The following is a 23,612-nucleotide window of genomic DNA, read 5'->3' as shown; positions in this document are numbered from 1 at the left end:
GCACCCTATTCCAGGCCCGAACGATCCAAGTCAATATGGCACAAGAACATAAAGGTAACCTTTCTAGCCTTCCAACTATTCCTGAATATAACTTCTCTATTAATACTGCAGGATTAATCAAACGCCTGGAAAACCTGGGAGATACAGTCAGATGGCCAAAGAAATCTGATAACCCCAGGAAAGATCCAACAAGATGGTGTGACTTCCATCAGGACATCGGACACACCACAGAAGAATGCATCCAACTCAGGAAACAGGTGGCATATCTTCTAAAGAAAGGCTACTTGAAAGACATAATCCAAAGCACCAAAGAACAAAGATGAAGGACAAAACAAGAGAGATCCAGGAAGCAGCAGAGACCCTCCTCCTCCTCCCCCATCTATGAAGTCAAATTCATAAATGGAGGATCAGAGGTCTGACCAGCTCAGCCGCCAAAAGAATATCCAGGGAATCCAGACTCCAACCTCCTCCCAGGCCCAAGTCATTGCCTGCTATTACCTTTGATGACTCGGATCTGCAAGGAATATCAGATCTACACCATGACAGCCTGGTAATCACCATGCAAATCGGCACAAACAAAAAGTGTCAAGAATCCCGATAGACGGGGCGGTTCAATCAACCTGGTGATGCTTGACGTCCTTAAAGCTATGAAGATAGACGAAGAAGGAAGATCATCAAGAAATCCAGCGTCTGGTTGGATTCGGTGGAGAAACAAAGAACACCTTGGGAGAAATCAGCCTGCCTACCTATGTGGAAGGCGTGGCTTCATATGAGAGATTTGGAGTAATGGATTGCCTATCCTCGTATAATGTAATTGCAGGCGGACCATGGATCCACAATGTCAAAGCAATCCCATCAACATACCATCAATGCGTGAAAATTCCAACAGAATGGGGATAACCACCATCGAGAGGAGAACAAAGGACGGCTCGAATGTTACACTCGGGCTTTGAAACCCTCAAAGTCGTAAGTCCCTCGCATAGCAATTAAAATCACCAATCGGGGAAGAATATGTAGCACAATCACAAATGGAAACAGGAGAAGTCATATTAGATCCGAATTCCCTGACAGAAAGTACTCGTAGGGTCGGACACACCCGACTCAATCGGACCAAATCGGTCGACTTTCTCAAAACTAAAATGTCTTGTTTTGCTTGGTCACATTTTGATATGACTGGTATAGATGCTGATGTTATTACCCATAAGTTAAACATTGACCAATCCTTTAAGCCCGTACAAAAAAAGAGAAGAAAATTTGCTTTGAGAGAGGGCATGAAATCATCAACCAAGAAGTTGACAAGCTCTTGGACATGGGAATGATCAGGGAAGTAATGTACCCTGACTGGCTTGCAAACGTGGTAGTCGTCCAAAAGAAAAATGGCAAATGGAGAGTCTGTGTAGATTATACCGACTTAAACAAAGCCTGCCCAAAAGATCCATTTCCACTACCACACATCGATGCAATGGTAGATGCCACTGCAGGCCACAAAATGTTGACATTCATGGATGCCTCCAGCGGATTCAATCAGATAAAAATGCACCCAGCAGACCAGGAAAGCACAGCTTTCATCACTGAAAGAGGTATATATTGTTATACTGCTATGCCCTTTGGATTAAAAAATGCAGGTGCAACCTACCAAAGGCTAGTCAACATGATGTTCAAAGATCAGATAGGAGACACCATGGAAGTCTACATAGATGACATGGTAGTCAAATCAAAAAAGGCAGAAGACCACGTCAAAGACCTAGAAGTAGCCTTTCAAATACTGGAAAAATTCAATATGAAGCTCAACCCACAAAAATTCCACTTTAGAGTCTCAGCAGGCAAATTCCTGGGCTACATGGTGACAAAAAGAGGAATAGAAGCCAGCCCTGAACAGATCAAAGCTATCCTGGAGCTAGAACCACCAAAAACAGTCAAAGACATACAAAAGCTGACTGGAAGAATAGCGGCCCTGAACAGATTCATTTCAAGATCATCAGAAAGATGCAAATCGTTTTATAACCTGCTAAGGAAGAACAAGGACTTTCAATGGACCCCTGATCATCAGGCTGCCTTTGAAGACCTGAAAATATATCTATCCTCTCCCCCCTTGCTGGCAAAACCAGTCAAAGATGAACCCCGACAAGATACCTTCGATCCACAAATCTCTTGTCGGTGCGATCCTGTCAAAGAAGCGAGACGGACAACAAGACCACCCTATTATGTAAGTAAAAGTCTACTGGATGCAGAGATCAGGTATGGCCTACTTGAAAAATATGTTTTAGCTTTAATTATGAGTTGCACAAAATTAAGACCATATTTTGAAAGTCACCCTATAATAGTCAGAACCAATCTCCCTATCAAGTCTGTACTTAGGAAACCGGGAATTGTCCTGGACGAATGTGCAAATGGTCACCCAACTAAGCACATACAATATAACATTTGAACCAAGGACAAACAATTAAGTCACAAGCATTAGCTGATTTTGTGGGCGATTTTAGTCCGACCCTAGAACCCGACCTAATAAAAGAAGTAAATAAACTGACCAGCGACCAAACAGACCTAGAAGGGACCCTATTCGTCGATGGTGCAAACCAACATGAGGGGCACAGGATCAAGGGGGTTAGTACTAAAATCGCCACGGGGGGATAAGATAGTACAAAGGCTATAAGTCGTGCATTTGAGGCTACCAACAATGAGGCGAGAATATGAAGCCCCGATAGCGGATTAAAGGTATGTATTGACCTTGGTGTGCAAAACCTAAAGGTACGTACCGATTCCCTTCTTATCTCCAACCAAGTAAATGGGATATATCTTCTCTGCAAAAGACTCCAAAATGATGCTTTATCTGGACGTTGTCCAAATTTTAAAAGGAAAATTTCGAAATTTTAATATTGACCAAATTCCCAGGGATTTGAATACCCAGGCCGATGCTCTAGCCGGCCTAGGATCCAACTTTAGTCCTCTTGACTTCGACAAAATACCCATCGTGCATTTATTAGAACTGCGATAAATAAACAAGATGAGAGTTTCCCAATCTACATTGCTAATTCTTGGACAGAACCTTACTATGATCAGGCTACAACAGGGAATCCTTCCCTTAAATAAGCAAGATGCCAGAGCACTAAAAATAAAAGCGCTTCATATACTATTATTGACAACGTGCTTTTTAAGAAATCGCAGTCGGGCCGTACCTCGGATGCCTGGAACCACGGAAGGCGAGCGATATTATCGAAATCCATGAAGGATACTGTGGAAATCACAAAGGTGGAAGAAGCCTGGCAAGCAAAGTACTCGAAACAGAGTTTATTATTGGCCTACCTTGAGAGCCGATTGCCTGGATTTTAGCTCTAAATGCAAAGCTTGTCAGATTCACGGACCATATATCCATCAACCATCTGAGGAACTACATTCCATATCCGCACCATGGCCATTTATGAAGTGGGGCATGGATATAGTAGGAAAACTACCTCAAGCACCCGGGCAAAAGGTTTTCATGCTAGCAATGACTGATTACTTCTCCAAATGGATAGAAGGTTTGAATCATACGGGCAAGTCAAGGAGAAGGATGTCATAGCATTCATCAAACACAACATCATATGTAGATATGGCATCCCCTCTGAAATAGTATGTGATAATGGCACGCAATTTGTGGGAAAAAGAACAACGACCTTACGTGCTCAATGGAACATCAATCTGGTGACATCCACACCAGGATATCCAAAAGCTAACGGTCAAGCGAGTCCAAGTAATAAGGTGGTAATCACCGCATAAAGAAAAAGCTGGAAAGAAGAAAAGGCGATGGGTGAAGAACTCCCCTGGTCCTTTGGGGTGAAACCACACCTAAAACATCCACAGGCCAAACCCCTACTCCTTGGTCTATGGATATGAAGCGATAATCCCACCGAGGTGGACGTTCCATCACCGGATGCGGCTGAATACAATAACAAGCAATATACCTCTAATGGAGGACAACCTGGACTTAACGAAGAGCTAAGAGATGCGGCCAAGATCGATTAGCGACATATCGGCAAAGAGTTGCGAAAAGCTATAACAAGACCTGTCAAAGCCGGGTATTCAGGGTAGGAGACCTTGTCCTAAGGAAAGTCTTCCCTAACACAAAAGAAAAGAATGCTGGCAAATTGGCCCCAACCTGGGAAGGTCCCTACCTAATTGACTCAATAGTCGGCCAGGGAGCCTACAGATTACAAACCCTAGAAGGCGAGATGATCCCAAGAGCTTGGAATATTGCACACCTAAAATTATTTCACATGTAAAATATATCTCCCAGTTCAGGTATAATTTTCGTGTTCACATTTCCTGCCTAGCTTGATATGAAATTACATGTATGATACTTGCCATTACGTGAATAAATGCAATATATGATTTCTTCAAAATTGCGTGCCAAAGTATTGATCTATGTTCCCATATCTTTACCAAGTAGAATCTTCAATACTTGTTTTTACATACTGCATTTTATTTAAAACAAATCTTAAAGATTGGGGGCTACCCCCACCAACATTTAACTAATACCCAACCGATATCCAAAATTCATTGCAAAACAGAACCTTATAATACCGAGCTCAACATAACATACAAACCTGGAAAATCTATTCCCGGATCAGTATGACATAAATGGGTCATAAGCCCTCCAGGCAGGCAAGGGACATAAGCCCTCCAGGACAGGCAACAACCCCACCCATAACACATTAAATCGCGGATCCGGACAAAAAACGGCCTGATCTAGTCGAATAACGGCCGGATCCGGTGAGCAGTCAACATCACCTTTTCAAAACACAAGAAGAAAATTTGACCAAATATTTATTCATCCAAAATAAATGGCCTTACCACACACCTAAAAACATCCATTCCAGGGGACATCCCGCTGGATGGGTCAAAAAAATGTTTCTAAATATTCATTCCAGGGACATTCCCCCTGGATAGACCAAAACCTAAAAGAAAAACAAAACTAAGCTATCTTTGAGCCGTGACCGACTCACAACCATCCGCCATTTCCGATCATCGACTTTGCCTTGGAAGGAGGAGAATCCACTTCTTCTTCTTGACCCATATTGGCCAAATCGGATATGAGAGCGTCCAAAGCTATCTCATCCCGGTCCGGATTCTAATTAGCCCGGTCGATTCCGGATCCCTCATAGCATCAACCCGGCCTTTCCCGAAAAATCTGGGCAAAGCATCGGCCAACCGCGCCTCCACCAACTCCTTTTCAAAGAAGCAAGCTCCTCGTTTTTTCTTAATCGATCCCGCATAGCCTCGCTTCTCGGCTCCAACTCTTGCCTGACAACCTTCTCAGCATTTTTTGCAGCCACCTCACAAACTATAGCAGCCCTGGTCGCCTCCTTAGCTGTCCCCAACTGAGATTGAAGTACTACTTCATTACCCCTGGACGTGTGCAGGTCACGGTTGAGCCTATCCAGTTTTTCCTCCAAATTAGCAACCTTGGCCTGGGCATCATTGAACTGACAGGCAGCAGCCAAACCAACATCCAATCCCTACAACAGAATGAAATTAATCAGCCAAGTACAAAACAAAACAAAAAGCACATGAACAATTAAAAACATTCCTTTGCAACCAACCTCCTTAGCCTGAGAAGCAAGTTCAGCAGCCTTTGTTACCAGAGAAGTCAGAATAGAAACCACCCTGGTAGACGACTCAAGAGTATTAGCAGACAAGAGCTGGCCGCCCATCTTTTCAGAAAATTCACTTATCCGTGCCCGGGCAGCATCCATGTCATCAATCCTAGCAGAACTTGCCTTATACTCCTAATTGGTCAACTCGAATAGGCTCTCTCTCTCCTTCCTCCTCTTCCAGGATAACATCTTCCCTCTTTCTTTTCTGAGCCTGGACGATCTCCGGTGACGCTACCCTGGGTGGATCTTGAGGAGGCTGAACATCAGAAACCAGGATATCAAGCGTTTTGTCGCTCCCACTAGCCTCCTGGCTCTTGGACTGTTCAGCAATCCTAGCCACCCCAGCCTTCAAATCCTTTGCAGAAAAGCTGGCCAACCTAGCAGAAGACCTAAATACTGAATATACAAAAAATATACGTGAATATCAAACGAGAAATGACAAGAAGATAACAGTTAACATAAAGACATACAGAAGACGTACAGGAAAGAGCAGTAGAACTAGGCTTGCCTTTGGGTACTCTGACCCCAGTCAGCTTGGTCTTCATATACCGGGGCAACAACTCCCTGCCCAAACTAGCTGGCCAGGTCCTCTCCTCCTCAGGAATAGCAAGGAAAGCCTCTATCCTGGAAACAGCCTCCTCATCAAGAGGATCACAACTCCAATCAGGAGCTGCAAAAACCATCAAAGTTACACAGGTAAGAATCAAAATCCATTAATTTCATGTAATATATATTGCAAAATAAAAAGTACAAGGAACCTACCACTCTCCAAGGGAGGATATCTCAGATAATCAAAGCCTGATCCCAAAGTCTCAGTCCGGACAAACAGGAAAGTCTTTGCCCAATTTTTATCATCTCCAGAGTCCAGGTTAGTAATTAATGGAGACATTTTCGATTTTATTCTCAAATTAAAGCGACCATCAACAGGATTTTTCATATGATATACTGCCTTGATATCATTAATAGTAATTACAAGATTATGTTTAGCACATAAATTTTCAATAGAATGGACAAGTTTCCAAACCATTGGCATAATCTGAAAAGGTGACACCTCCATAGCACGAATGGTGTCAATCATTAAGGGAGTAAAAGGTAACTTACAGCCTGCTTTGAACGCCCATTCAAAAATACAGAACCAGCCAGGTGATACCAGGTTAGCCCTGACCGGACAAGACTCAGGGATCCATACCTCAGTTGATTCAGGAATTATTTTCTTCTCCCTTAGAATCTTGTCATAGTTTGTTTTTAGTAAGTTTTCCTCAGGGAAAGAAGAATCCAGAGATTGAAGAGCAGTAAAAACAGAATCCTGATACTTGAAAGCCACAGCACGAGCAGGACGATCAATTTCCCTCACCTCTTCCTCTTGGATATCTGTGGGTTCAGGCTCAATAGCAGCAGCAGCTTTCTGGGATGCAGGACGTTTCTTGGCTCCCATATCTCTGAATGTTCGATTTATTGTGATGAAATTGAAATTATTGAGAAAGTATAAATTAGCAGAACAAGGTGCCTGGGAAATAGAGGAGAATTTCAGAAGAATATTTAGCAAAGAAAGTGGAGGAAATTTGGTAAAGAACAACCCCGCATCAAATACCGTATTTATAGGAGATGTATAACGGCATGAAAAACCTAGGAATTGCAAAACACAAGATGACATCACTTAGCCGTTGCAGTGTTCAACGGTAAGTAGGAGTCTAAGAGTCACTGAATAAATATGACTCTTCTTATTGTTTAACCCGGTAAAGTTGACATCTCACCCCCGGCCGATCCAAGATGGGTAAAATGTCAAGGGGCAATTGTTAGGCCCAGTTTAGCTGGTCCGATCATAGCCTAGCCCGACCCTACTAGGGCCGATTAAGGCAACCTAGGACCGGACAAGTCTTACTACTATAAAGCCGTTAAAGAACATCACAACAAGAAGGCTACTAAATCCTGGCGAAAGGCTTGATGGTAAATACGAGAATAACCTGGCGAGTATTCAAATAAGTTGGATTGAGAAGATAAGTCGAAATACGGTTGTATGGGCCAATAAATCGTGCCCTATTCTCAAGGAAGACCAAGTCCAAACCATGAGACTATATCATCTATGAATCAAGACGGGAAAAGCTAAAGATTGGTTGAGAATAGAACGGGTCAAGCGAATTAATAGGGAGCGTGCCCTATTAATCCGGTAACAGCTCCTACAATTGAGAGGAACGTTGAAGATAGATGTAACGGTGGCATTTGTAGAACTATAAATAGCAGAATTTAAACAATTGTAAGGGCATTCAATCTTAGTCGATTATTTTACACTTTATCTCTTTTTACTCCTGAATATTCAGATATACATATAATATTGTACTCGGCTTATCAAGATAATAAAAACGTTATTCCTTATACTTAATTCTTCCTTTGTTATTCACTCATATCATTCCAAACATAGAGAACTAGATACCCAAATTACTCTTTAATAAAGCCGGACCCATTCAGGGAAAATCCTGCTAAAACAAGTAGGTTGTTGGTTTGGTCACATGTTAAGTGGTCACAATGGTTCTATGATGTGCATGATGTCATAATGTGGTTTGTGTTATGCGTCGTCACATGTTATATGATTTGGAGTAAACATTTCGAATACTTATCTTTTTATGCCATTGTTTTGGTAGTGAGTTGTTGTTAAGTTTTCATGAGTATAGATGGTCTCACATGTTTACTAGTTTTGCACTTCAATTGCTAATAATTGTTAGTTATATTCAATTGTTGTAAACATGACTGGGAAAGCATCTAGTTACTCCCGACTGAATTGTCGACCCCCTTCTCAGGTTGATCGGGTGTTGCAGCTTGATGATGTTCGTTGGGATGCATCGAGAGGCGAGATTTAATAATAAATTAGGACTTTGCTTTATGTTTTAAGAACCTTGAATAATGTATTAGTTTGTTTTGGATTTTAGTAGCGGACCGGATTGGTCAGGTGTTTCCGCCACCTTGACCCTTTTATCGATGATCGTACTCGATATTTACTTTATATAAGTTTTTCCTTTGTTTTATAATCCGGGTTGTTACAGTTGGTATCAGAGCGAACACGCTCCCAACTCTCGCTTAGTTGATGACTAAAATAAATTGACTTAGTAAATGAGTGAGAGTAAATGGGGTAGAAACAATTAAGGGCTTGTTTGTTTATGCCTTAATGTTTTGCATCATTATTAATTGTATTGCATGTTTTGTTCATGCACTTGTTTGTTTATGCCTTAATATTTCATATTTTTTTAATTGTATTAAATGTGTTGTTTATGTATCTGTTAGTTTACGCGTTAATGTTTCCGATCGTTATCAGTTGTTTTACATGAGTTATTTTTGTACTTGCTTTTCGTTCTTTAATACTGTGTATTGTTATTAATTGTATTAAATGTTTTGTTCATGTATGACTTTTTGAGCATGCTTTGTTGATTTGAAAGATGGTTGATTTTGAAAATGTTTCTTACATGTTACTTATTGTGCATGTGGGTACATGTTTGTCAAAACTTTTAATCCTTGGTAACCCGAGCTTTACTATTATCGTACTTTCATCCTTTTGGATCATTCGGTGGTGTTGTCCTTGTTTGAGATGATTTCGAGGTTGATCTCCTTGTGGTTTCTTGAGGAATAAAGTTAGGATTGATTGACAGATTGAGATGTTCAAGTATGAAAGAGAAGAGCGTGTTTATTATGAGTTTGGTAACGAAGAAGTTTTCTTTGGGATTTGAGGTTGTTGAGATGAAATTTACTTTGGGAATAGAAGTTGTTACGACAATGTTTCCTTTGGGGTAAGTGGTTGTTAGGTTCTTTTATGTGCTTGAGAAAATCCTTATTGATGATAGAGAGTGGATGATATGTGGCATAAGACGTATAATTGTGGTTTCGTAGTTTCACTAGAAGTGAAAAGCATGATGAGTATATCCCTTTTATGGTATTATTTGGGAATGTTGAGAGTTATGTTCTTAACAGTGAGAATTATTGAACTTTGTCTTGTGTTAAGAGAAGAGTTATGCGAGTTATTTATGGATCTAGAATAGAATGTTAGAGTTGAATTGAATGTTATCGTGAAGTTTAGATTGAGCAAGTTGGGAATTTTGAGGAGTATGCTCGTCTTTTTGGGATGTCATATTTGAGGTGTAAGAATCCTTGATGACTATTAGTGAGTTATGAAAGATTTAATGAGTTATTCGTTGAGGAGTTATTTATTGATCGTGCCTTTTAAAGGATTGGTTGAAAGTGGTGAACTGTAATTTGTGGACTTGTGAGATGTTAGTGTTAATGTGTTTTAGCGTTGACTTAGTGAACGACCATGTTGACGATGATTATAATGACTATAGTGAATCGTGGTGTTCATCTTCTGAAGGTATAGAGTTTGCTATGGATGGATTCTTTAAGTGTGATTAGATGGAGTTGTTAAGAGTGGAAGGATTTGAGAGTTGATGGTTGTGAGAGTTTATGATCTTGAGAGTTGACAATCCGAGGAAAATAGTGTTTGTAAAGGGACAGTTATATAGAGTGTTGTTGGTCTTGAGGTATTATGGAGATATGGTGGAAGGATGTTACGAGACGTTGTTCCCTTGAGTGATGATTGTATGAGAATTGTAAGACCTTGGTTATCTTGCTTTGTTTATTTATTTATTTTAAGGTGTTGTCTTCGCGTTGATAAACTAGTTTTCTGGAGTCGTCTATTCTTGTCATCCTTGCACGTGTTGACCATACCTCTTTTGTTTGAGCCTTCAGACCAAAAGTTTCTTTTATCTTTGTCTTCTGTCTATTTCATCTATCGTTGCTCTCTATTTGTTCTTTATTCAGCTCCAGTTCCTTCTTCTTTAAACTTTTGTAATTACCCTTTTCACATTGATTTCTATCTAAGCTTTTCTTTCCAAAGAATGTGTTCTTTTGCCATGTATTATTACACGAAAATATTTTGAATTGGTTTGCAAATTATTTATTCTTTCTTCGTAACTGGGAAATGTTTGAAATCTCTTTAGAGCTACTTGTGATCATCCCGTAGTGGAATCTTGGATTCGTTGCCAAGCGATGTTGTATGCTTCGAGTTTGATGTTTGGTTATTTAAGGTTGAGAACATAGTAGCATAGTGGTATGTGAGTATGAACTGGGACAACGTATAGACTTTTGGAGAAGGAGTATTAAAAGTGCTGTATTGAGCTCTGAAAGTTTGAGGTTGTTTTTACCTTGAGGGTGCTTAGATGTTTGTTTATGCTATCTGAGGTTAAAAGTGTTTCTTAAGAGTGTATGAGTGATTAATTGAAGGACATAGATTCATACAGTCTTATGGTGGATTTGGGATGTAAAGATAATGTTCATGGATAATAAACTGAGATTAGAAATTGAGGTTATAAGTTTGGTGATTTTATGAGCACAGGTGATGAGAGTTGTATGGTGATATTATTATGCTTTGGTGGAAATGTTTTATCAATGGCAAGTGTGTTGTGGTACAATAGATACTAGCTTAACAAAAAGTGTATGGTTCCTTGGGTGCTTAGGAATGTTGTGATCATAAGTGTTCAAAGGAAATGATTGAGTCTTGCGAGTGCGACTGATGATTTTGATCATGAGATTGAGATTGGATAGGATTTTGACAGTTTAGTTAGAGTTTGAAGTTTGAGATTGATGACTTTGGATACTAATGTATATTGAGAACCATCGAGTTTTATTAAAGTCTTTTGATCTTAAGAGTTGTGAATGATAGTAAGCACTACTCGCTTTGAGGATATTAGAGTATGAGTGATTTTAATGGCACTCGTGAGTGAAAGAGTTTTGTGATTCGAAAGATACTCTATATTTTGAGGTTATCTATTTGGGATTTTGACTAATGCCAGATCTTGTGGAGAATGGTAAACTAGAGTTGGAGTATTTGTTAAAGGTTATGTGGATTTTGGGTAATAGTAATGAGTTCACAACTTTGAGAGGGCATATATGTTTTTGAATGATGGTTAAAGGTAGTTGGATGAGTGTTTGAAATATGAGGATTAGAAGTTGGCTTAATGATCTTTATGGACTTAGATGGTTTGAGTTTGATGTAACTTTTGGGATTTTAGAGTGTGTGAAGTTGATAACGACATTGATGATCTAGGATCTTTTCTTTGGTTTGAGTTTGGATATGGATCAGAGTGCGCAGCGGTTAGGATTCCGAGATGACATTTATTGATGATTACTTGTAATTCTTACCTTCTTTTGATCTTGTCTTTGAATTTCAAGTTTCGAGGACGAAACTTCTTTTTAGGGGGTTGGATGGTAACACCCCGTATTTTATAATAATATTTTATTATAAAACTATTTTATTAAATTAATTATTTGGAAGTTTATTAATGTATTTTGGAAATATATATATATATAAGCTTCCGTCCTCTATTTTATTATTTATCGTTTTAATCTACTTTTGATTGGGTTAAAATATTCGTGTATGATTTTACTATTTTAATTTAATAAATACTTTTCTATTATAAGTTTTCTAAGCGTTTTAATATGGCTCAATCCAAATTATAATCAGATAATCCATTGTATGAGCTAATGGACCCAAAGCCCATTAGTTAATCTCCTTATAAATAGAATTTAACCTAGCAAGCAACTAGGTCAATCTTTTGTTTGTGCGTGAGAAGTGCCGCGACAGCCTTCCTCCTTTTCTCTCTTTTGTTCTCTTTTCTACATTTGACTCTATTGTTGAATATCTTTCCTTCTCTCAAATCCATACACAAATTATATTTTCATAATCCTTGCTCTTATCTTTACAACATATTCTTCTCTATATATTTTTATGAGAATTATTTGTATGGACCTTTAGACCTACCTTTAAGGTCACTTATTTTAATGGGTAAAAGAAGAAGAAGAGTCTTTTATGGTGTTTTCATGGATTTGGATTCGTGCATCTTTGATGTCGGTTTTGGGGACGTTGATACGTGTTGGAGACAAGGCTTTGTTGGTCGTTTTCTTTATGACGGTTTTCATTAATTGCTAAAAAGGTAACTAGGTGTTTTCTTTTAATTGTGTTTATGCCAATTGATGTAATTAATATGATTTAATGATTGTTTTGCATGATTGGAGCATGTTTGATTATTTGTTATCATGATTAAATATGTTTCACATGTTCGTATATGTTTTTATGTAATAATTATGTACCATATGTTGCTTATGCATTAAATTATGGGTGTCATATGCGCAATTAGGGTTTACGAATAAACCCTAGTGGCGGCATGATAGACGGCCAAGAGTTCTCTCCAAAGTTATAGCTAAAGCTAGTATAACCTTGATGATGATTCATGTGTTATGGCTAAAGTTAATACAACTTTGGGTAGTTACTCTAAGTTATGGCTGGAGCTACTATAACATTGAAGTACGAGTTAAGGTTATAGCTGGAACTAACGTACCCTGAGATTTATGGCTCAAGGTTATGGTTGGAACTAGTATAACTTTGAGTTTCGTGTCAAAGTTATAGTTGAGGTAAGTATAACTTCAAGTCGTATATGTTGAAGTTATAGTCGAGGTTACTATAACCTTGCATCCAGGGTCCATGTTATGGTTAGGGTTACTATAACATTGAATGGTTAATGTTGAAAGTTATAACTGAGGTACTATAACATTGAATGGTTGATACTTGTTTCACATATTATGTGGTATTCAATTTCATTATATAACGTTATGTTTGCATATATCGTTTATTACTCTTGTTCATAATTGTAGGATAGTCAGTTATATTATCTTATGATTTGATAGTGATTTTATTCACATGTATGTATGGTCAGTTATACTATGCATTGTTTGTGGGCTGGTTGTATAGATGACGTGAGGTATCAGTTACATACCGAACGGAATGAACTAATGCAACCCTTCGTCCGTGTATGGTCTATGGTCGGGGGGTAATGGAGGCGGTTGTTATACGCTCTATTCCCGAGTGTCGTTCGGTGTACGATTATTTCACCGAGAGTCTGTCCAGGTCTTAGACATATAGGCAGTGGTTATACGCTATACATAGTACCTTGGATGCAGTTGTTATACGGTCCACACCAATGGAGGCAGTTGTTATACGCTCCGTCAGTTCAGAGGCAGTTGTTATACGCTCTAACGGCGTTCATTTTATACACCGTGCTTGTGACTAGAGGCAGTTGTTATACGCTCTAGTAGGTTGTTGGTTTGGTCACATGTTAAGTGGTCACAATGGTTCTATGATGTGCATGATGCCATAATGTGGTTTGTGTTATGCGTCGTCACATGTTATATGATTTGGAGTAACCATTTCGAATACTTATCTTTTTATGCCATTGTTTTGGTAGTGAGTTGTTGTTAAGTTTTCATGAGTATAGATGGTCTCACATGTTTACTAGTTTTGCACTTCAATTGTTAATAATTGTTAGTTATATTCAATTGTTGTAAACATGACTGGGAGAGCATCTAGTTACTCCCGACTGAATTGTCGACCCCCTTCTTAGGTTGATCGGGTGTTGCAGCTTGATGATGTTCGTTGGGATGCATCGAGAGGCGAGATTTAATAATAAATTAGGACTTTGCTTTATGTTTTAAGAACCTTGAATAATGTATTAGTTTGTTTTGGATTTTAGTAGCGGACCGGATTGGTCAGGTGTTTCCGCCACTTTGACCCTTTTATCAATATCGTACTCTGATATTTACTTTATATAAGTTTTTCCTTTGTTTTATAATCCGGGTTGTTACATCCGTGCTTTCAAGGATTACATGTCTATCAAATGCATCAAACCCGAGATGTTCTTAAGGATCTTTCCTTCATCTCTTGACACCATCCCAAAGCAATGGTTCTACTCTCTAGATCATAAGAAGATCGCTACATGGGAAGACGCCGCAATCGAGTTTGCTAAGCAATATGCAGATAATGCTGAGATCCAAGTTAACATGCGTACTTTAGAGGTTCTTACCCAAAATGACAAAGAAGGTTTCACCGACTTCCTAAGTAGGTGGAGGAAGACTAGTACTCAACTAGTTGAACGCCCAGATGAGGCTACCCTTGTGGAAAAGTTCGTGGATAATCTCAAACCCATCTATGCCAATCATTTGAGGTACCAAAACATCAAAAGTTTCAAAGATTTGACCATACTAGGAACAAGGATCGAAGATGACATCTGTAAAGGACTCTTGTCCAAAACGGTAGGTCTTGGATATCAAGGTTCCACAAGTCGTTCTTACGGCTCCACTAGCAAAACCGATGAAGTTAACCTCCTTGAACCATCCAAGAAGAATATCCCACCAAGGAAATTCACAAACCTTGGGGACACTTACTCCAATGCTCTAAAGAGGTTAATGAAGCAAGGCAAACTCCAACCCATAGGACCTACACCTGAACCAGAAAGAAAGTCCAAATTCTGGGACGAGAACTCATACTGTGAATATCATAGGGGTAAGGGACACGACACAGAAAAATGCTACAAATTGAAAAACATGCTTCAAGACATGATAGAGGATGGTCGACTACCAATACCGCCGGGAGGTAAACCCAACAACACTCAGAATCCTCTTGGAGTTCTAGTGATTACAAGTGACGAATCTACCTTAGATTATTCACATCTCATTTCTCCAGTTGAAAATGAAATCTACGCAATCGAGAATGAAGAGTTCTACTCTACCATCTCCCCTACCATTTTCGACTTTATCACATGGGCAAGGAGTGTGGATAGGCAAGTCTGGGAATTAGAAAACGTGGTGACAACTCTACATGATCCCAACGCAACACCTAAGGAGCATATACCACTAATCTTCTCTCAAAATGCTACCATGCAAGAAATAATCGCCGTGGTTGATAAGCTAGTCGACCAAATCACACGACTAGAAGACGAGATCATGAGAATGAGGGAACTAACTACAGTCAACGGAGTATGGGCCGATGACGATGAGGACGAGTATCTCATTGAACATTCCCTAGTCAAAGAAATAGTCCAAAATGGCGAAGACCAAGATTTGGACCACCTAACTCGCTCGGGGCGTCCATATCAAAGTACTACCCAAAACGGACCAACCAACATTGTCACACCAAATGATAACGAAGATGACTCCAGTGACCACTTGCTCAAGCAATTACAGAAGACAAAGGCTGATCTTTCAGTCTGGCAACTAGTAGCAAGCTCATTCCCACATCGCCAAGCTTTACTGCAAGCTTTGGCCAAGCTAAGTGTAGCACCTAACTCCACACCTGATGAGGTAGTCAACTTGGTCTTCTAAGAGTCGCCGAAGTTAAGTAATCCTATTACTTTCTCAGATGCAGATTTGCCACTTTTTGGTGCCAGTCACAACTTAGCTCTTTACATCACTATCGTTTGCTTAAAGAAGAACGTGCCAATGACCTTGGTAGATGATGGCTCCGCGGTCAACGTCATACCCCTCAAAACAGCATACAAATTAGGCATGAAAGAGTCAGATTGGACCCCCACCAATCAAGGCGTTCGCGCATATGATGGTACACGACGAAAGGTAGTGGGACTTGCAAACCTAGCCATAGCCACAGGGCCCATTGAGCGAAAGGTTAATTTTCAAATAGTGGACATTGAAGCTTCCTTCAACATACTTCTGGGAAGACCTTGGATTCACGCTTCTAAAGCGGTAACGTCCACCCTTCATCAAAAGATCAAGATTCCACTAAATGACAAAGTAGTGACGAATACTTCGTCACCCATCAAGGCAATAATCGAAAAGAAATCAAACAATCAAGTTCTTGCAGATCTCGTATATGAGCTTGGGGGCTTCCAAAGCGTAAGCGTCATAGAAAGTGAATTGGCACCCTTATACTACGATCCTTACTCAAACTTGGTGGTCAACCACATACTCAAATCCTAGGGATACTTCCCTGGAATGCCTTTGAACCCTATCCGAAGAAACACCTTCGCACCTTACAAAGAAGGCAACTCAAAAAGGATACCACTTGGACTAGGGTACAAACCCACTAAAGAGGAAGTTCTCGAGATGCTTGCTCAAGTTCAAAACCGTAAGTATGTAGGAGTCCAAATGCGACCCTATCTCCCTACCCTAAACGGATACTTCGTTAAGGATGGAAGCCTAGAACTCTTTCACGGATTTCCCGAACCTTGGCAATATCTCAAGAGGAAGCTAGCCGGAATCGAGATCTTTCACGATTGCTACTTCATTCCTCCAGAAACGGTTCCTACCGTCAAAACCCGTCAAGCACCTTGCTTAGACGAACAAGCTGTTAGTCTTCTGTTTGGAGAAGATCGATTTGTTAGAGCCGCGCAGGATGAGATCATTACTATGGTACTTCAAGATGATCACTTCAACCCTTCCGTGTTAATCACAGAAACAAACGCGAATTAGCAGAAAGGATGGAGAAAATCAATCAAGTGGACCAAGAATCAAGGAAGACTCTTCAAACTCACCACTGGAGAAGGAGAGATGTTCAAAGGAGAACCAGAAGACGATGAATTCGAGTCAGAGTCGGAGTCGGAGTCAGAGTCGGAGTCTAGAGAAGTCACTAGGGAGTCTCCTCCTGTCGTCATCCCCATTCCCTTTGTTTCTCCTAGCTTAGCCTCGAGTAGTAACAGTAGTTTGGGAAATGTCCCAACTGCTGTCCCTTTGCCGCCACTGACCACAGATCAGATGGCTTCTTTGTTTCAACTTTTCTCAAACTTTAATATGAATAAATCAGGTTCTGCTTACTCTTCGTGTTATCTTGAGTGCAATTCTGTTTACGATGATACTGAGGATGACCAAGACCCAGACTCAATCGAAATACCTCCCTACGTAGCCAAAGAAATACTGCAAGAAGGGGAAGGGGGACTAGTAATAGAGGACACCGAATCCATCAACGTAGGAACCGAACTAGAACCCCAAGAACTTAGGATAGGGACTACCTTGAGCTCTACTGAAAGGGCCGATTTCATAGACCTCCTAAACGAATTCAAAGACATCTTCGCTTGGTCCTACAAAGACATGCCAGGGATCGACAGGGATATCGCCGAACATAGAATTCCAATCAAGCCAGGTTTCAAGCCTGTGAAACAGAAACTTCGTCGAATGAGAACAGAATGGGCTCTGAAAATTAAGGAAGAAGTCGATAAGCAATTCAAAGCCGGGTTCATCAAAGTTTTCGAGTATTCTGACTGGGTAGCTAACATAGTACCTGTACCCAAAAAGGATGGGAGAATCCGTGTTTGTGTTGATTTTAGGGACTTAAACAAAGCAAGTCCTAAAGATGACTTCCCTCTACCACATATCGACATATTGGTGGACAATACCGCAGATCACGCGTTACTATCCTTCATGGATGGGTACGCGGGTTATAACCAAATCAAGATGGCCATAGAAGACATGCATAAAACTGCCTTTGTCACTCAATGGGGAACCTATTGCTATACGGTGATGCCGTTTGGGTTAATCAACGCCGGAGCTACATATCAACGCACCGCAACTACACTTCTACATGACATGATGCACAAAGAAGTTGAGGTATACGTAGACGACATGATTGTCAAATCCAAGGAAAGAGATGGACATATTGCGAACCTTCGCAAATTCTTCTTAAGGCTACGAAAATACAACATGAGGCTCAACCCTCAGAAATGCACATTTGGAGTGATATCTGGTAAACTCCTGGGATACGTCGTTAGCCAACGAGGTATATAAATAGTCCCTTCCAAGATCAAAGCTCTGATCGAAATGCCGCAACCTCAAACAGAAAAAGAAGTCAGAGGATTCCTAGGAAAAGTGCAATACATAAGTCGATTTATATCGAAACTTACAATGATTTGTGAGCCTATCTTCATAAAGCTCAAGAAAACAGACCACACAATATGGGATGATGACTGTCAGAAGGCATTTGACCGAATCAAAGAGATATTAGCTAAGCCACCAATGCTCATGCCACCTCAATGAGATCAACCTCTTGGTTTGTATCTCACAGTAACCGAAACAGCCATGGGTGCCATGCTAGCTCAAACTGTAGGAAATGAAGAAAGGGCTATCTACTATCTCAGTAAGAAGTTCTTGGAGTACGAGTGCAAATACTCACAACTCGAAAAGACATGCCTCGCTCTTGTGTGGGCAACGAAGAAGCTACGTCATTACATGCTTAGTTACTCCGTAAAAATATACTCCAAAATGGATCCAGTCAAATACCTCTTCGAGAAACTCATCCTTAACGGACGTCTAGCAAGATGGACTTTAATGCTCTCAGAGTTCGATCTCAAGTATGTGCCTCTGAAAGTCATAAAAGGGCGCGCTGTTGCCGAATTCTTCGCAGAAAATCCCATCGACGATGCACAAACAATAGATACTTGGTCATTTCCAGATGAGAATATACTTCAAACTGACGTAGACTCCTGGGACCTTTACTTCGACGGAGCATCAAACTTAAGAGGATTTGGAATAGGAGTGTTGCTCATTTCTCCTGAAGGTGAGCATACACCAATTTCTGTCAAACTCGACTTCGAGGTGACAAATAACGCCGCAGAATACGAAGCTTGTCTCATTGGACTACAAGCGGCCGTGAGCTTAGGCATCAAAAATCTTCGAGTACATGGGGATTCATCCCTGATTATCAATCAAATTACAGGATCTTGGAAAATCCGAAGCGAAAGCCTAGCACCTTATCAAGCCAGGATAGACCAAGTTGCCCAATTCTTTGATCACGTGACATATCTACATCTACCTCGAGAAGAAAATCAATTTGCAAATGCTCTTGCAAAACTCGCATCTTTGATTAATATGCCAGATAATATGGTAGAAATGCCTTTATGCATCGAACGACGGCCAGAGCCGGCATATGTCCATCAAATCACCGATGAAGAGGAGATCGCACAGGAACCCTGGTTCCAAGCAATCCTAAATTTCAAGCTCAACGGTACCTATCCACCAGATATGGACAAAAGGGGACAACGTGCTATACGCCTACTAGCTTCCCAATACGTTCTCATGCAAGGAGAGTTATACAAAAGAACACCTCTTGGTGTAATCCTACATTGCCTTGATCATTCACAGGCACGAAAGGTGATGGAAGAAGTTCATGATGGAGAATGCGGTCCTCACATGAGTGGCCCCATGATGGCAAAGAAAATCACGCATTTAGGGTACTATTGGACCACAATGGAATCCGATTGCATCAAATACGTAAGACATTGCCACAATTACCAAATCTTCGGGAATGTACAACATGTCCCTCTTTCATTGCTCTATACAATGACATCTCCTTGGCCATTTTCTGCCTGGGGAATCGACATAATCGGGAAGATAACTCCAGCCGGAACAGGAGGTCACTGTTTCATTCTAGTGGCAATCAACTACTTCACCAAATGGGTAGAAGCGGCTTCCTACACTAGTCTTACGGCTTAAAACGTGGCAAAGTTCATACAAACAAACATCATCTGTCGATATGGTTGCCCACATGAGATCATGAGTGATAATGGATCACATTTCCAAGCTGAAACTGAGCAATTGCTAGCCAAGTACAAAATTAGGCATCACCACTCTTCGCCATATAGACCACAGACTAATGGCGCGGTAGAGGCAGCAAACAAGAATGTTGTCACAATTCTCAAGAAAATAATTGACAACTATCGAGATTGGCCGAGCAAGATACCCTTTGCTTTGTGGGGATATCGCACATCTGTTAGGACGCCCACTGGGGCCACTCCTTTCTATTTGACTTACGGCATGGAAGCTATACAACCAGTCGAGTTAGAGATACCATCTTTGCGCATCTTACTCGAAAGTCAAATCCCGTGACCGATCGGAAGAGGGATAGATATGAAGAACTCATCCTCCTGGATGAACGTAGGCTACGCGCCTTGCACAATGTCCAAACATATCAAGCACGTATCAAACGCGCTTTCAACAAAAGGGTTAGACCCAGGAACATCAAACAAGGAGACTTAGTGCTCAAATCGGTTAGAGCTCTTTTACCTGTCAATCCACGGGGAAAATTCAAGCCTAATTGGGCCGGACCATTTCTAGTCAAATCCATACTTCCAGGGGGTGCGGTTAGAATCACAGACCTAGATGGGAATGGGTTTTCAAACCCGACAACCCTTGACCAATTGAAACGGTACTATGCCTAGAATAGGAACAAAAATGCGCCTCGCGTAACCTCACGTGTCGCTCTTGTGGCACTAAATAAACGGCCCCTGGCCAAGCTGAAATAAGCTAATGTCACTCTGCTCTTGCATTTTGACAAATTTTGTCATCCTCATATCATCAAATAAACTAAATTTGCACCTTCAGAGTAAGTAGAAGCTCATGCTTATTTTCTAAGTTCATTACAAGCTCTTGCTTAGAACAATTATTCTTTTACATTTACTCGAACTACGCGCAAGGGTTTGATTTCATTTCTTTAATGAATACGTAGGCAATCCCTCACCGGATACAACCCATTACTCTTAAATGTGAATAGAAGAACATTTGCATTGCATTTGAAATTCGACAAGAATAATAAATAGAAAACCACAACAGTTTCATAACCACGTAACCTTTTTATTTCATTCTCTTTCTAATAATAATACGTCACATAATAAAAATAAAAGAGGCTAGGATTCTAAAAACCCCACCTTTTTATTACAACAACAACAATAATAATAATAATAATAATAATAATAATAATAATAATAATAATAATAATAATAATAATAATAATAATAATAATAATAATAATAATAATAATAATAATAATAATAATAATAATAATAAATAATAATAATAAAGACAGGGGCTATTCTTCCATCTTCCCTTTGCCCTTGTCATTCTTGTCATATTTCTTGTGACGACCTCGAGCCGGACGCTCTTGCACCACTTCGGACCTAATAACCAACGGTCTTTTTCGAGGCCTAGACTTCCCATTTTTGTTAATCACCATCTCCACGGCAGGAGAAGTCTTCGGTTTCTTCGAAGGATGAACAACTCGAAACCCGGCTTCCTCCTCTCCTTCGGTCAGATGCTTCTCTTTCTCCTTTTCCACCTCGCGCACCTTGTAATCAACGGGCTCGCGCTTCCTCAATCTCTCGCGCTCATCCGGAGTAGTAGCTTTCCTCCATAGCAGATAAGAACCCGACACCCATAAGGCATTAGCAGAAGAGTTCAAGAACCACATGTTTCTTCGGGCCCATTTAATGGCCCATTCCCTTCGACTGTCAGTAGTAAGCGCCACGGCAGTCTGCGGAACGGTATCAAGCTTCGGGATCATCTGCTTCATTCCAATTTGTCTCATCAGCCTTTCAGGGAAGATGCACACCATGAATTCCAAGCCGGGAATACGCACAGATCGAGTAGGATCCAGAGAAGATACTCCAGTGACAGATTTGAGGTGCCACCACGGTACGATCCATCTAATCAAGGGGCCATCATCACTCTTCAGTTTATTCTTCCAATAATCGCAGACTCGTGTGAAGTCCACCATGTACAGCCTGGTCCTCATTGCAATCGAGCGAGCATGATAGGAAGGAACATGAACTGGGGGCTCGATCAATCGAAGCCTTTCCATAAGCCACACCTACCAAAAGCGGGTATTAGACATAAAAAAAAAAAAAACGAAAAAAAAAGAAAGAGAAAAAGAAAAGAAAAATGTTCTTTTACCTGCAAGATAACGGGACTTCCCAAATACGGTAGGTCACGGTTGGCCTTCCTATTATCTAAACCCAATAAGATCTCTCCTAAGCATAAACAAGCTGGGCTCCTACGCAACTCCATTTGCTCAACAAGACCCAAAAGACGAGGGTCACCTCTCAAGTCTTCATCAACATGCCCTTGAAGGACATACACATGCAACAAGCAAAATCTTAAGGCTCTTCGCCTAGCAACATAAGAAACGGTGGGATCGGCCCTATTAATGAATCGGTCAATGAAGTCCAACATTCGCACTCCTTTTGAGGTCACTAGACGGTCCACCTCAAGTCTGGTCAATCCCAGCAAATCTCTAAATTTGCTCTTATACCCTTGCGAAGTAGGAGGAATATCGGGCAAATGTTCAGGGTCCCACCCACCAATCGCAGCAATTTCTTCAGGAAATGGGCAAATATCACCTCCGGGAAACGCAAAAACATGATAATTCGGGTCCCAATAATCAAGACAAGCATCTAAGAACGGTTTGACAACCTTGATAAGCTTCAAACTCAACAACGATCCAAGATTATAGGCACCCATGTCGTGTTTCTCCATGTTGGAAAACTCGTTGGTCCATTTTTTTAAGCGAATCTCCAAAGTATTCATGATGAATGATTATATTAAAGATTTTATATTAAAGACGAAGAAAAGACGGAAGATTTGTGTGAATAAAAGCTCCATCGACGTCTCTATTTATACTAATTTCTGTTTCCTAAAATCTGCCAGAGCAGACACACCCGGGAATAGGCGCAACACCTGCTGCGCCTCTTCAAAGGGACGCAGCTCATGCTGCGCCTCTTCCTCAGCTCAACTTCTGTGATTTTCCGCGTTGGATCTTTCCAAATTCCATGACGAATAATTTCCTATTCCTACGGGTTATTGTTTTGGTAAATACGCAAAATTGCCATATTTCGTGTTTCCTAATTCCGCAGGCACGTATTTCGAGGCAGTATCGACATTTTTCTCACTTTAGCACACTTGTATATTTTCATTTTAGGAATTAATTTTCATTTTAAATTTCATTCTTAAATTTCATTTTTTTTATACATTTCAAAATTAATATATTTACTTCACGTACATAATTCTTTTTTTTTTCCTAATCATTTCATTTCTAACTTATAGGTTTCTATTTATTTTCTTTTTTTAGGGGTAACCCTCCCTACCGTCCGGTCATTTCCGGCATTTTTTTCGCATTTTTGGCATTTTCTTTTGCGATTTTGCATTCTTTTGAGTCATTCTTTTGCGCTAAGTTAGGACATATGTATATACAAACATGTTTTTGGTAATTTATGCGTGAATTTCGACATCATGACGGCATAAACCGTCATCTACCAAACCTGTTCAAAAGCTAATCTGCAGGCACAAGCAACACAACCCAGCAGCAAAGACACTCAGGCCGTCATATATACACCA

At 40.4% G+C, this 23,612-nt stretch overlaps 1 protein-coding gene across 1 annotated transcript in view; it reads right to left on the bottom strand.

The window, feature by feature from the left end:
- Positions 1-23,612, bottom strand: part of LOC141620839 (uncharacterized) — a 41,348-nt gene that overhangs the window by 9,621 nt on the left and 8,115 nt on the right. The window contains exons 2-9 of the mRNA XM_074437604.1: positions 7,225-7,259; positions 6,947-7,140; positions 6,396-6,793; positions 6,115-6,303; positions 5,974-6,029; positions 5,764-5,889; positions 5,580-5,609; positions 5,322-5,495 (exon numbers count right to left, since the gene is read on the bottom strand). Coding sequence (XP_074293705.1) covers positions 5,322-5,495; positions 5,580-5,609; positions 5,764-5,889; positions 5,974-6,029; positions 6,115-6,303; positions 6,396-6,793; positions 6,947-7,140; positions 7,225-7,259 — 1,202 coding nt within the window. The remainder of the gene's footprint in view (positions 1-5,321; positions 5,496-5,579; positions 5,610-5,763; positions 5,890-5,973; positions 6,030-6,114; positions 6,304-6,395; positions 6,794-6,946; positions 7,141-7,224; positions 7,260-23,612) is intronic.

This window comes from Silene latifolia, chromosome X (assembly GCF_048544455.1).
Source record: "Silene latifolia isolate original U9 population chromosome X, ASM4854445v1, whole genome shotgun sequence".
In the NCBI taxonomy this organism is placed as follows: Eukaryota; Viridiplantae; Streptophyta; class Magnoliopsida; order Caryophyllales; family Caryophyllaceae; genus Silene; species Silene latifolia.
Note: the sequence above shows the minus strand (reverse complement) of the source record. Positions and strands in the feature narration are given on the sequence as shown.